Source organism: Humulus lupulus, chromosome 2, assembly GCF_963169125.1.
Source record: "Humulus lupulus chromosome 2, drHumLupu1.1, whole genome shotgun sequence".
In the NCBI taxonomy this organism is placed as follows: domain Eukaryota; kingdom Viridiplantae; phylum Streptophyta; class Magnoliopsida; order Rosales; family Cannabaceae; genus Humulus; species Humulus lupulus.
In genome coordinates, this window is record NC_084794.1 from 190,916,329 (window position 1) to 190,930,129 (window position 13,801).

Consider the following 13,801-nt stretch of genomic DNA (forward strand, 5'->3'; position numbering starts at 1 on the left):
TTTGGAATTACAAATGGAGTTGGCATTTGCAAAAGGGAACCTTCTGCCTGAACCTCCACCTCCTGGCTCTTCTCTTAATGAAGAGGCTTCCTTTAGTGATTTCAAAGCCACTTCTGGATCCCCTCAGCCATCGTCTATAGTGTATTTATTTCTAACACTTCCAGCTCCAACACCTAGGTTAAAAAATTTCACGGCTAGAAAGAAGCGGGGATGTAAATGGAAGGTAATATGTCCTGTATTGAAGTCACCATTTTCTTTTGGTCTTGAAGATATGTCGAAGAGAGGCCTTTGAAACGTGGCGCCCGAGAATCTGAACCCTGGTCCTCTGCTAGCAGCTTCCCTTGTCTCCCATATGTCAGAGAATAAGTTTATGGAACTAAAGGAGAACTATCAAATTAGTGGTGAGTTCCAATGCTACGTGCCCACTTATAAGTGTCGAGCTCATGAGTCATCTCCTTGTTCTACATCATTCAATGAGCATATACTGAAGGTGAGAGGCACGATTCCTCCCCATCCATTTTTTGACAAAGTACTCAATTACTTCGGGCTTGCTCCACTTCGGTGGGCGCCAAATAGTTGGTTGACCCTTAGTTGCCTGTACATGGCGTAATAAAATGTGTGGGTTGTGCTCCTACGACGAATGAGATGTATTTCATGTACAATCTCATGCCAACTCCCAAGTCGAAGGGCTTTTATTTTTTGCAGAAGGCCAATACTCAAGTTTCGTTTATCGAGGGTAGCATCTCCAATCATGGCTCATGGAAACAGGATTTCATCTTCGTCAAGGGCTGCCTCTCAATTCATAAAACATTTTTGCACTTCTCCGAGTAAGAATCATACTCTTTTTTTTTTGTTATTATTATCATTGTTGAACAATTGAGCTGGTGGTTCGGGGGACCTCGTTCCTCCCAAAATATTTGCTCAACAACTTCATTGCATTGAGACCTTGGCTAAGTTATACATTATGGAGAAGATGACTGCTTACCTTATTACTATAGCAATTCTCAATGCTGATGGTCTTTCTAACGTCTCAGATCACGGTTTACTGTGGCATATTACAGATCGAAAGAAAAAGTTCCTTCCAACGAGCCCAAACTCCTCTAATGGAGATGATGACTGGGTTCAACATGAGCCCTCTCCTGAGTCAAAGCGACCGACTCGTGTTTCTCCTACTCCTAGGGGCGGGGGCCTTCAACTTCTGTGGACCCCGATATGGCATTTCATTCACGAGCTCCACCTTCCAACCCAATGCGCTTTGTCTTGCTCTCTTATGATGAGTTTGATGTTGCTCCTACCAAATTCCTTGGTCATAGCACTTTTGGAGGTCCTCCACCTTGCACCTCAGTGCCTCTACCCCATTCGGCCAGTGGTTCATTCATCCCCACCTATCCAGATGTCCTAGGAGCCAAAGAAGTGCCATGGGTAACTTATAAGGCATCTCCTTTTATGGACAGGTATGCTCGATCTATCGAGGACATTCCTGAGAAAGAATGGAGGGCTCTTCAGTGCTTTAATATGATGAAGCTAGGAGACACGATCTTGCACTTGGCTACCTGGGTAAGTTTCATTGGTGAGTCCTTACATATATGATTTCTTACATTTTGACCTCTTATCCTTTTGTCCCTTTAGTATTTTTTTTTTTTTGCAAACTTCTCTAGTGGCATAGCATCTAGTATCTTCATCAAAAGAATTATCTTTGGTCGGGGTAGAGAATGACTGACTTGCCGCTAGGATTATGGAGCATAGAGCCAGCTTGTCGAGGTCACTCTCAAGAAAGAGGCAGCCCTAGTGAAGGCGTCCTCTTCATCCAAGGGTAAGAAGAAGGCGAAGGTGAATACCCTGGTACTGCAAGAGAAGATTATTTCTCTCAAGTCAAAATTAGCAGTGGCCGAATACAAGTAGGTGGAGTGCACCCTGTATGAGGTGTGGAAGCAGAATCTTGGCTTTGACTTTTCCTCTTTTGGCGATCATGTTATTGCTAAGGCTGCTGAATGGAATGCTCGTGGAGGGAGACCATGAAGTTTTCTCTTGCCGTGTCTTTTGCCCCCATGTGTGGGCAACTTCTTTCTTTTTACTTCAATTTGGTTGTAATGCTACATGACTTATTTTGCCTGAGAGGTTTCTCCAGGGCTCTTGTTTTATTCATGAGAAACTTTAACAAGTCCTGCTATGTCTTATGCTTATTTTGTAATGGAACATTATTATGTCCTTTTATGCATATGGGCTTCTTATTAGCACCTCATTATATTTGAGGTCCTTTTAAACTTGCTTTTTTGTGCAGAACCTTTATATAGGACTTTTTCTTATCTTTTTACTAACTGCAAGGATGTATTGGTCATTTGAGCCTTTATCATCCTCTTTTGGCTATCATGCGTAAAGGGCTTTGCTAAGTCCCTCTTTTTTATTGAAGTACTTATGTCTTCCCTGGACTGATGATGATAGTCTTTGTAACGCCCCACGTCACCATGGCTGCTTCCTAGAATGACGACTGGCCCTGCAAACCAATACGAGTCTTTCCAGCATGGTTTGTCCTAACTCGCACGCTTCCTAGGAAAACTTCCCAGGAGGTCACCCATCATGAGACTACTCTAGGTCAAGCACTCTTAACTTTGGAGTTCTCAAGTGATGGGCTACCAAAAAGAAGATGCATCTTGTTGTCATAGGTAGTACCCATCACTACAAGAAAAAATGCTTTTAATAACACCGAAAATGTGTTATCAAAACATACGATAACACTTTCTGATGTGTTAAGACCGACTATGTTATTTGAGGTCAGGGTACTTTACATAACACTTTATCAGTGTTATACAGATGTGTTATTGTACTGTCAACGATAACACAATTTCTGTGTTATTTTAATATATAGATAAGTGTTGAATTATGTTATTTATAGTCGATTATATAACAGTTTTTTTGTGTTATAGTACACTTTAGTATAACACTTTTTTTGTGTTATACTACACTTTAGTATAACACATTTTTTGTGTTATACTACACTTTAGTATAACACATTATTTGTGTTATACTGTACTTTAATATAACACATGTGTTATATTAGCTTAGAGAAACATAATCTTTTTTTACTTACACAAAACTAGGAAAACAAATATGAAAGTTCAAGCCAAATAAGATAACATAAATAGATTTTTATTAATTCCTCAAATGTAATTACAATATTTAGTCTACTAGTCTAGGCTTAAGAAATCATATTACAACATAATTTATGCCCAATTCAGATTCATTTATCACTAACTACAAAACTAGAAATGTATACAAAAATTAGTGAAATACATTCTTCCATTCTAAAGGCCTCAACTACAAATGTTGTCAAGAATTGCTCCAAAGAAATCATCTCAATATACCTGCACATTGTAAAAAAAAAATTCTTTTATTATTAAGAACATAAGACTTAAGATAGTTTCCACATGTAAGCATATAAAGTTTAAATTAAATTTGTAATAACTCCAAAACTTGACGAAACAGCAGGGTATAGCAAGATGTGTTCCTTATCACTGGTCTCTCCAAATAGCACCACATTCATCAAAGAGAGACAGCAGCCATTATTGAACAAACAAGGAGAGACACAAACAAGCATGGTTTGCTTATCCACATGAATATAGATCAGCATATATAAAACATATAAATATATTAACTAAATAATTATAATAAAGGCCATTAACTTATTAAAAATTGTCTTGAAAGGAGGAAAGAGCAAAACAATTATAATAAATTGGATAACCAGAACATGGCAATCTATATATTCCTTTATGTGTTATATTAGAAACATACACCATAGAAGAATTCTACTCTCATTTCAACTGGTTCCTAAATAATCTGAATTAGAAATTTAGTACTATAGTTCTGAGAGATGGAAATGAAGAGCTAGAGAGACTAAAACCAAAATTTAGGAACATGTTAAAACTAGGGAATGTAATCTTCAACCTGTAAAATGCATGAAATTAGATAACAGATCAGAAGTCCTGAGGTATAAACTTAAGTTAGCATTCCATTTTTAGTGCCCATTTGTGGTTGGCTTGCCTGATTTTATAATATGTAACTACTGGGTTAAGAAATATTTCCATGGTTACTTTATGAAATTAAACAACTTACCTCAGTTTTAGAATTGTACATCTGTTTTAGTTGTCCTGAGGTAGACGAAAAGGTCAGCTTTAAATCTCTCGGCCCAACTTCAATGGTATCATTTTGTGGATTCTTTATCTTGGAGAGTAAATTCCTGTTTACTGCAATAGTTTGAGAAAGAAACCAGAGCAATTAAACAATTAATGCCTCTTTATGCATACTGTATGATATTGTATCTTAATGGTGAGCTTCATAAGAATCAACTATATGTTCAATATAATTTGACTAGCAAGTTTGAACTCAATTACCTGTACTATATGCCTTTGAGACAAAGTAAGTATTCCAACCAAGCGATAGTACAGAAACTTGAAAATGAAGCCAATACTTTGGAGCTTGTTTTGGTGATTGTCCCAAGTAAGCTTGTGCATAGAACTTTCTCAAGTTCTTTGTAACATTGTCTAAACTTAAATACTGTGCCTTAATTCTAGTGTTCTTTTGACCTGAGTCAGTAAAAAATGCATCTAACGCGGTGTCAATAACAAAGGTTCACAAGAAAAAGAAAATGAGACATGACAAGCAAATTTCTTAAGCTAAAAAGTACAGGGAATCCATGATTTTCTATTTACATGAAAAGAAAAAAAACACTAAAACACATGTATTTCTACTCCAAACAATATGGTCCAATTTTCAACTTCTTTCTACAACTTAGTATCCTAGAAATATGGACTAGCATCCTAGAAACACCGCAACAGCCGGAACAGCAACATGGCGTAGAAGCATAATAAAAAAACTACAGCTAAATTCAGGAAAAATATGATCATCTAAAGTTTTAAGTGGACTAGCATTATCAACCCATCAACACTCAGCAATCAAAATTCAATCCTCCATTAGTAGAAGATATGTGAGAGTTCTTTTAAGAGTAGCAATCTCAAATAATGAAACTCAGTAGATTTAAAAAAGTGAGCAAGTCAGTGAAGCAAGTGAAGCAGATGAGAAAGCTTCCAACACAAAAGAAAAAAATATCACTGACCTCTTTCAAAAGAACTTAAAGACACATTCAACATCGCGGTCAAAGTACCTGAGGATGAGGATATATGAGAATGAAATATACAATAACTATCAAGTACGATAATTAAATAATACACAATTACAAGGACAAAAGGATAAAAGGATAAAAAATATTTTGACAAGTTTTCAAGTCTTTAATAAGAGTTCCTTACATCTGCGCATTACGATGAGATACCGAAACCATTTGAGGAAAATCAATCATGGTGATTTTCTCATCATCATCAATCTAGAAAGAAAATGCACCAAATAGAGAACTCATAAGATTAAGTTGAATTCATTGAAATCACGACGGATGAGACCATGTTCAGCCAGTCGAACAATAAGGCCGACAATTAAAGTAGATTGTCATCATTATAAACCACATATTCAGACACAAAACCAAAGGCATTGCTGAAACTAGTAGAACAAAAATGATCAAAGGCCCAAATTCAAAACAGGTTTTAATGATCAGAAATGGAGTTTTCGAAATGTACATCATTATCAAAAATTAAATGCAACAAAGGAAATAACATCATATCAAAAAAGGAAATAACATTATACAAGCAACTAATGTGTTACGGCCAAAAAAAAACAATAAACTTCATACATTGATTATTGGTTGAGAAAAGATTATCAATATACATATATAGACAATAAACTTGGAACTAACCTGGTACAAGACTGTCGTAGACCCACGAGTCAAGCCACGCCATAGACCTACGAGTCGAGCCACACCGTAGACCCACGAGTCAAGCCTCCTTGTCACACGACCTAAGCCGCGGGCCCCCATCACCTTGTTACACACCTGCAAACAAACAGAGAGAAAGCGAGGTCAAAGAGGGAAATAATATTGATAATAATAATCATGAGAAAATAATGGTGATGAAGTGATGATGATCAACAATGGTTGTGGAAGTGTTGAAAAGGAAAATATGAAGAGAATGATTCACTATTATCAGCCTCTTTATGTGATTGAATGAATCCCATCTCCTCAGCTTTTCAGTGATAAGAATCCTAATGCATGTTGCATTTCATAAAATGCATGCATTAGTAGTGCAATGTACTAAAGTTTTTCTTAATGCTTCATTCCAAAGAATTAGATCAGCACATTATGGCATCAGAAAGACCACAAGGAAAATTATATTACTTGATGATTTCATTCTGTTTCAACATAAATACCTAGTAACTTTTCGTGGAAACAGATTGCAACGTAGAAGAATCCACTACTAATTTAGATTCACTTTCACATTCCTTCTCATAGAAACGTTAAAATAATTTCAGAAATCCAGTGTGCATAAAATTCAGATAGTTAGAAAGGAGGTAATATTAACTTACTTGACAATGATGTTCAAAGTTCAAACCATTCCAAGTATCAGTAACATCAAAAGTATAGATCTTTACAGGCAAAATAGAATCAGTCCAATCAATCCAGTCCACAGTATATCTGAGGTAGAGACTTCTCTTGACCCCCTGAAAGCCTTTCCTCACTTTACACTTTGTTTGATCATAGCAACACAACATGCCTCCTCTACAGTGGGGGGGGGGGGGGGGGGGGGGGGAACATTTGATGACAGTAGAGGATGGATACAATTTATATGCCAACTTAATTTATATGCATTTTATATATTATTCATCTTTATTAAAGTTATAAACATGTAGATCAGTAGAATATCAGTAAAACGACCACCAAATATAATGTATTGACCGAAATTTATCATTAATAATGATGATTATTACATCTCCCAACTTTCATTTTCCCTTAACTAGATAAACAAATGGAAAGAAATACTAAAACAAAACCATACAAATTATACATATCAATGCTATTATATATATTTTTACAGTTTTTCTGATACAACCCAGAATCAATATCAACAAACCAACCCAAATAAAAGCTTTAATTTTCAATGAAAAGAAGAACAAAAAATAGGTATGACAAACCCACGTTTAACAGAGACTGTGTTTTAATATGTAAGTGTATATGGTTTTATATGCAAAATTAAAATGAAGTATTTGAAAGTCAAAACCTGTCATGCATCATGTCTTAACTTAAAGATAGATGCAATTTTTTTTTTAAAAAAATGATAGATATCGAAAAGGTACTCATTCACTCAATTTGACTTCTCACATTCATATCAAACACCGCAACAATATATAAAAGTTTTTCTTCAGTTATAATCATTTTTCAAAAATGTAAAGAGCAATAAATGATACAAAGACTTCAAAAAGGAGATCTCCTTTTTATCATCAAAGATAAGTAATGTAAAAAAGATTCACACTCACACAGAACACTAGAATATTGCTAGCTATATGGCTCCTTTTTAGAATCCATATGTAACTTCAGCATACATGCAATTTTACATAATTTCATCATAAAAGAAGAGAGTTAGCATTACCATTAAAGTTTGGAAATAAACTCTATTGAATGTATGCAATGCAGGGAATAAAATTTTAATAACAAAAGTCTAACAAAGTAAACTATACAAACGATTTACTAATATTTATCAAAACATGAAAGACACATTTAATTTTATCTAGTTTCTAAGTCATAAATAGCTTAATTAAACATAAGCTAATGTGTTCATACTGCCAATGTAATATTTGGAACTAGCTATATATGTCTGATTTGCTTGATAAAATCTTAGCCCTATTAGTTGTCAACTAACAAAATCCTCTATAGAAATATTGGATTGACAGTACTAGTCCAAACTCATTAATTTTGAGCCTTTTTTCATAACATAATCACATAGGAACTATCCTATTTTCCTTACCAAAGACCGGGATGTGAGAACAAGGGCGTGATTTCGGAACAGTCCTAAAAACCATTAATAGAGAGGTGAGTATTCTAAAAGAAGAAGATGAAAAAGGAAATAAATCTAAACCACCGAGAAGAAGAACTTACCGAAATGTAAATTTAAGTTCAAAGAACATAATTGCCTAACCATGAATGGAAAACATCGAGTTAGGAATTGAGTAGAGAAAAACTATAAAAACTAATGAAACAATACAGAAAGGAACTAGAATTAGGAATACCTTGAATGCACTATAACCGAACTACACCTCGAAATTGGAATACACACTATTATTCTTACTTCCAAAGTGTTTAATAAGCTTAGAAAGATAAAGCTTATAACCCCAACCCAAGTCTTTAACACTCTAAAGTAAACCTAGCAGCTTGAAGGCTCTGAACTCAGCTTGAAGAATGAAAGAAATGGCTGGGTACTACGTCCTATTTACAGAGTTCAAGAATGAAAAGATCTTCATTTAGCTTGAATAAAAATAATGACTTTTTAATTGAAAGATATTTGAATAATCATTCAGAAGAGGCTGAAGACTCAGTCAAAAAGATTCTGGCTTATCAAGAGGTTTATGGAATAAAATGAGGTTTCAAAATCATTTGAAAATGTAGCCCTAGAGCCGATATATCGCCTACCATAGGCGATATATCGCCTGGGCTCATATTCTTGAGGCTCGTCGAAATGGTCATGCGAAGTTACGTGTTTTTCGTATCCCCGTGTGGTGATATATCGCCCCCTAGAGCTGCGATATATCGGCATAGGGTGAAATATTATACACGTAATTACACTTTTTCAGCCTAATTTGAATTGAGTAAACAACTTTGACTGAGTCTAATAACAATTTCAAAGCTGCTGGCAGACTCTGGGATTTTCAAATATTACACTTAATAAACTATTCCTCAAAAATACTTAATTTCTCATTAAACATGCACATGACAAATGTCATTATCTTATTGGGTCTATCTAAACCTTATAGTATAATAAATATCATCTTCATAATCAGTCACATTAATCAAACCTTAGGTTATAATTAATATTCTTAAACTATAGGTTAAACTTATAAAATCTACAAGTGTTGCTACGAGTGTCAAACTAAGTCCCGGCTGGAACCAAAATCCACAGTAATAAACACACTATAACTACTACTAGCTATTACTATTACTACTACTATCTAACTAACTAAGTAAAGTTCTTGGACTCTACAATGGGATTTAAATTAACTTTGGTAAATTGTTGATAAATCCTATTTAAATTAAATTAATATTTTTTTCAAATTAACATAAACCAAGTTGATTGTTGATAAATAAAATTTAAATTATCTATTGTTAATTGTTAATAAATTTCATTTAAATTGACTTAATTTTTGTTTTGTAAAAGAAAATTAATTAATTTGATTTTTTCATAAATTCTAGATAATTAATTGTGATATTTTTGCAAATGAAATAAATTTTGGTACTTTTACATAAATTCATAGAATTGCTCATATAGTAACATGATTAGGCCCATTCAATTTTAATATGTTTGTTTACACTATATGTGGTATTTTTGCAATTGGGATTAGATGCATATAGTGGCCCATATGTTTTCTAGATATATGGATTTTTTGCCAATTAAAATATTCATAAAATGACAAGTTTTATTTGGGCCCATTAGAAAATGTAAAATTTAAATTCCTCTCTTGTAGGTGGTTCCTCTTGTGAAGGCATATATGCTTTGCATGACTATAGTGAGCCTAATTAATTAATAATAATTAATAAAATGAATGTTTACATTCCTGTCTTTTGGACCTTGTATGGAAGTATGGGGGCATTTGTAGTGGGAACGACATACTGGACCCAGCCCTCCTCCATACAAGCCCAATTGTTAAGGCCCATTTACCTGAGTTTGACTTAATTGTATAGGTTCATTATATTAGTTAAACCTAAATATTGATTAGCAACAAATTAATTCTAAATTAATTGAATTTGTTTCAATGTGACACTTTATAATTAATAGGAAATTATAGGACTTTGGTTTTAAAAATTTAATCTTTTCAATATTTAGAGAACCATAGTCATTAATTTTCTAAAAATAAATAATAAAAATACTATTTTTAATTTTATAATGAGCTTATTTTTAAGAATTATATTCGATCTCCACCGTTGGTTTAACAAGGTCAATAGCTTAGTGGGGCCTCGAGACGCTTTAACTCATCCCTCTACGGAGGGTGTTCATTAGTTATTTTGACAAGGTTAGATTTTGAAAGACAGATAATTATAGGTCAAATTCTACTAGACTCACCCCTATGGTGACTACTAGGACTAAATCTATGATTATCGAAACCGTGGGTCTAGCTCGTAAAATAAGAGATTTTGTTTTCTTATTTTGGTCGAATAGTAGGTTGTTAATAATGGTGTCCATTATGAAATAAGTTTACAACTTTGTTTAACTAGTGATATTTTTTACTCTCGCCAACCGGGACAAGGATATCATAGATTAGTTAAAAACCTAAAGAAATAAAGATATGATTATTTTTGTATTTTTTTCTCATACCTTACATATTTTTTATATATGTTGTGCTATTTCTTGAAATTTGTATGAATAGGAGTTTTATTGAGCAAAAGTGATTGATTTCTATTTGGTTGATAATTGGCAGATTTAAGTATGGTTTTGTCTACTCCCATCATTTCTCAACTTTCGATGGAGAAACTCAGTGGAGAAAACTTCCTTAAGTGGAAGCAGAACATCAACATAGTGTTGATTGGTGAGAACTCTGAGTTCATCATGACTAAGGAATCCCCAGAACGAGCACCGTCTTCGCACGATCGTGATGGCAACATAAATGCTCGGATAGTATCGTGTCCGCATGTACAGATGGCACCGTGTCCGCACGTTCGTGTTCAACTCAACTATGGTCTGACGCAGTTCATGAATGAGTTTAAGATTTTTTAGCCTATCATGGGTGGACCTAGTTAATGAGGAGAAAATGAGACTATTGTTGTTGCTGCTGATCTAGCTAAGGCTTAAGCTAACCCAACTTCGTCTTCAAATGCTGGAAACAAGAGAAAAGGTGGAAAAAACAACAACCCCAAGCCTGCAAAGGCTGCAAAGATGAGTGCAAAGAGAACAAGAAAAAAAGAAAGGTAAAAGTAAGTGTTTTCACTGCAAAGAGAAGAGGCATTGGAAACAGTATTGCCCTAAGTTTCTAGCAACGAAAAACAAAGGTAATTATTATAGTTCATTTTTCTTGGAAACATGTGTTTTAGAGAATGATAAATCCAATGATGTTTGTAACTCTTTACAGCTTCTTGAATCGTAGGAGGAAGTGGACGAAGGCGGCTTAAAGCTTAGAGTTGGGAATGGAGCATTCATTGCGGTCCAAGCTAGAGGAAGAGGTCCTCTGAAGTTCGAAAATAAATACTTAATTTTAAATGATGTATTTTTTATTCCAGATTTTAGTAGAAATTTAATTTCAGTGTCCATGTTGCAATTAGAACAATTTCTTATGACTTTCACAAGTTCTAAAATATCTATTTCCTTCAATGGATCAAAATTGTGTATTGCATGTTTGGAAAATGGGCTTTATATTTTGTGACCTAACGAACCCCTCGCTCTTAACAATGATTTATTCAAAGTAGCTAATGTAACGTCCTACGTTTTCGGGTACCTTTAAACGACTCGGGTCGGTATTTTTCCCCCGGGTTAAGAATATTATTTTAAATAATATTATATTTTGTTTGTAAGTATTCCATGAGTTATTGCTAGCCAAAATATGAATTTTGTGATTTAAAAGTCAAGATAAGACTTTCAGTCCTGGACCGACACAAAAACCCTGATCGGGTAAAAATCTCGGAAAATAAAACGAAAAATCATGGCAATTATATTTTGGGAATAAAATACATTCATAAAAGTTAAAATTTGGTCAAAAATAATAAACCTAAAAGAAAATGGAAATTTTAGGGCATTTTGTGTTAAATGCCTAATTTTGCCGAAATGGGGAATTTTATTCCATGAATGGACCTTAGGTTAAATTTTATTATGTGATTAATTAAATTAAATGTGAGAGACATTTAATTTAATTAATTAATATTAAGTTTGGTGATTAAAACTTAATAAGAGTGAAAAAAATGTGTCAAAAGTCAATTTGGACTTTTCTTCTTATGAAACCTTTATTAAAAAAAATTAAAAAAATTAAAGATCACATATATGGCAAAGGGTGGCCGGCCATGTGGTCATTTAGAGTTGTGTGAACCCAATTTGATAAAATTCAAATCTCATTTAATTAAGAAGTCAAGTGGGCAAGTGGGTAGAAAAGCACTCAAGTGTTTTGTGATATTTTGAAGAGTATTGTCAGCTATTCTAACCCCCAACCGATCCCCACACTCTCTCATTCACTCTCATCTGATTTTTTTGGAGACTCTCTCAAGTGTTCTCTCCATTTTCAACCCCAAGAACACCAAAGAAACTTGGAAGCTAAGTCTTGGTCTAGGAAGGGTTTTCCCTAAGGTAAAGTCTCATTAATCTAGACTTTTGTCAAGTTTTAATCATAGAGTTTCAAATAGCTAATTACCTATGTTGTTGGGAGAAGTTGGTTAGGATTTTTGAAAGGTTTTGGAGGAGCCAAAGCTAATAGGAAGGTCCAAACCTTAAGCAAGAACACCAAAGAGGTAAAAAGTTTACTTTTGATGATTTTGTTGTAGGGTTTTTAGTTTTAAGCATTATTTTGTATATCTAATGCTTAAAATTTCTTGTTGGTGATGTAATAAGGTTATGGTAGTTGTTTAATAATTTTTATGATGCATGTGTATTGATTTTTGAAAATGGGAACCAAAACCCCCAAGGGTTTTGTAGGATACCCTAAAACAAAACATGTTTTGAGCTGTGACTTCCAAGGGGTCAAGCAGCCACTGTATATTGGTTTTGTAAAATTAAATTGTACTGTGATGTTGTTGAGATTGAGTACATAAAATTGAGCTTTTGAAACACTAAAAAATGTTTAGAAATGAGTAAGTTATGCTATTTCAAAGATTAGGTAAAAAACTGTTTTTTCGTGTTCTTATTTTCGGAACCAAGTTTGGACAGCCACTATATAGGGAAAATGAACCCATTTTTTTCTAAAATTTTGTGGAAATATTACTGGCATAACCTATTATTCCACTGTAAAATTTGGTAAGAAAATATTGAACGGTTTGAAAGTTATTAACTGTCAAAGTTTGGAAAAAATAAGGACTTGAAAATAAGGTCATTTTTACCTCATTGTTGGAAAATGATTTCACCAATCAAAAATGCTCATTTTGACCTAAGATTTTACAAAGGGCTAAATGGCATAACAAAAATGGAATTGGGAAATTTTGATAACAATTGGGTAAGTAAATTTCAAGTTATGAACTAACGAAGTATGTAGTTAAAAATGTGAAAAATAGGTTTTTCACACTTAGTGTAAAAATGAGATTTTGGAACATAAGGTAAAAAGTAAAATTTTGCTTATTTCAAGATATAAATTGGTAAGTCTTGAAATCATATTTTCACTAAAATTATCCCTTTGAGTTTAAATGAATTATTTTTATTAAAGAGTTTTTATTCTTTTTAAAAATAAGAGATTTAATTTATTAATAGTTAATAAATTAAAAGAGGGTTTAAAACCCTATATTTTGAGAAAAATAATTAAATAAATTATTTTCCTAGTAAGTAAAATTGATTAATTGCTTTTGGAAAATTAATTAGTCAAGATGAGAAATTTATAACGATTTTCCTAATTTGTCTTAAAACGGTTTTAAGACAAATGAGAAATTTAAGACAAATTAGGCAATTTTCTTAAAACGGTTTTTAGATATTAAAACCTTAAGAAAAATAAAAGGAAAATTTAAAGAGTTTATTTTCTTTAAAAATAACTAACG

At 33.4% G+C, this 13,801-nt stretch overlaps 1 protein-coding gene across 2 annotated transcripts; it reads right to left on the bottom strand.

Annotated features, from left to right (window-relative positions):
• Nucleotides 1-3,274: 3,274 nt before the first annotated feature.
• On the bottom strand, nt 3,275-6,654 carry LOC133816465 (uncharacterized). 2 transcript variants are annotated; one of them, XR_009885265.1, is made up of 6 exons: nt 6,463-6,654; nt 5,798-5,932; nt 5,301-5,374; nt 5,111-5,158; nt 4,111-4,241; nt 3,275-3,362 (listed from the first exon to the last, which is right to left on the bottom strand). XR_009885265.1 is itself a non-coding variant. In XM_062248942.1 (5 exons), the coding sequence occupies exons 1-4, from the start codon at nt 6,646-6,648 to the stop codon at nt 5,116-5,118; spliced, it is 438 nt and encodes a 145-aa protein (XP_062104926.1). In that variant the 5' UTR covers nt 6,649-6,654; the 3' UTR covers nt 3,942-4,241; nt 5,111-5,115. The 2 variants fall into 2 exon arrangements, 1 of the variants encoding a protein (XP_062104926.1); XM_062248942.1 differs by lacking the exon at nt 3,275-3,362 and having other exon boundaries at nt 3,942-4,241.
• Between the last annotated feature and the right edge of the window lie 7,147 nt (nt 6,655-13,801).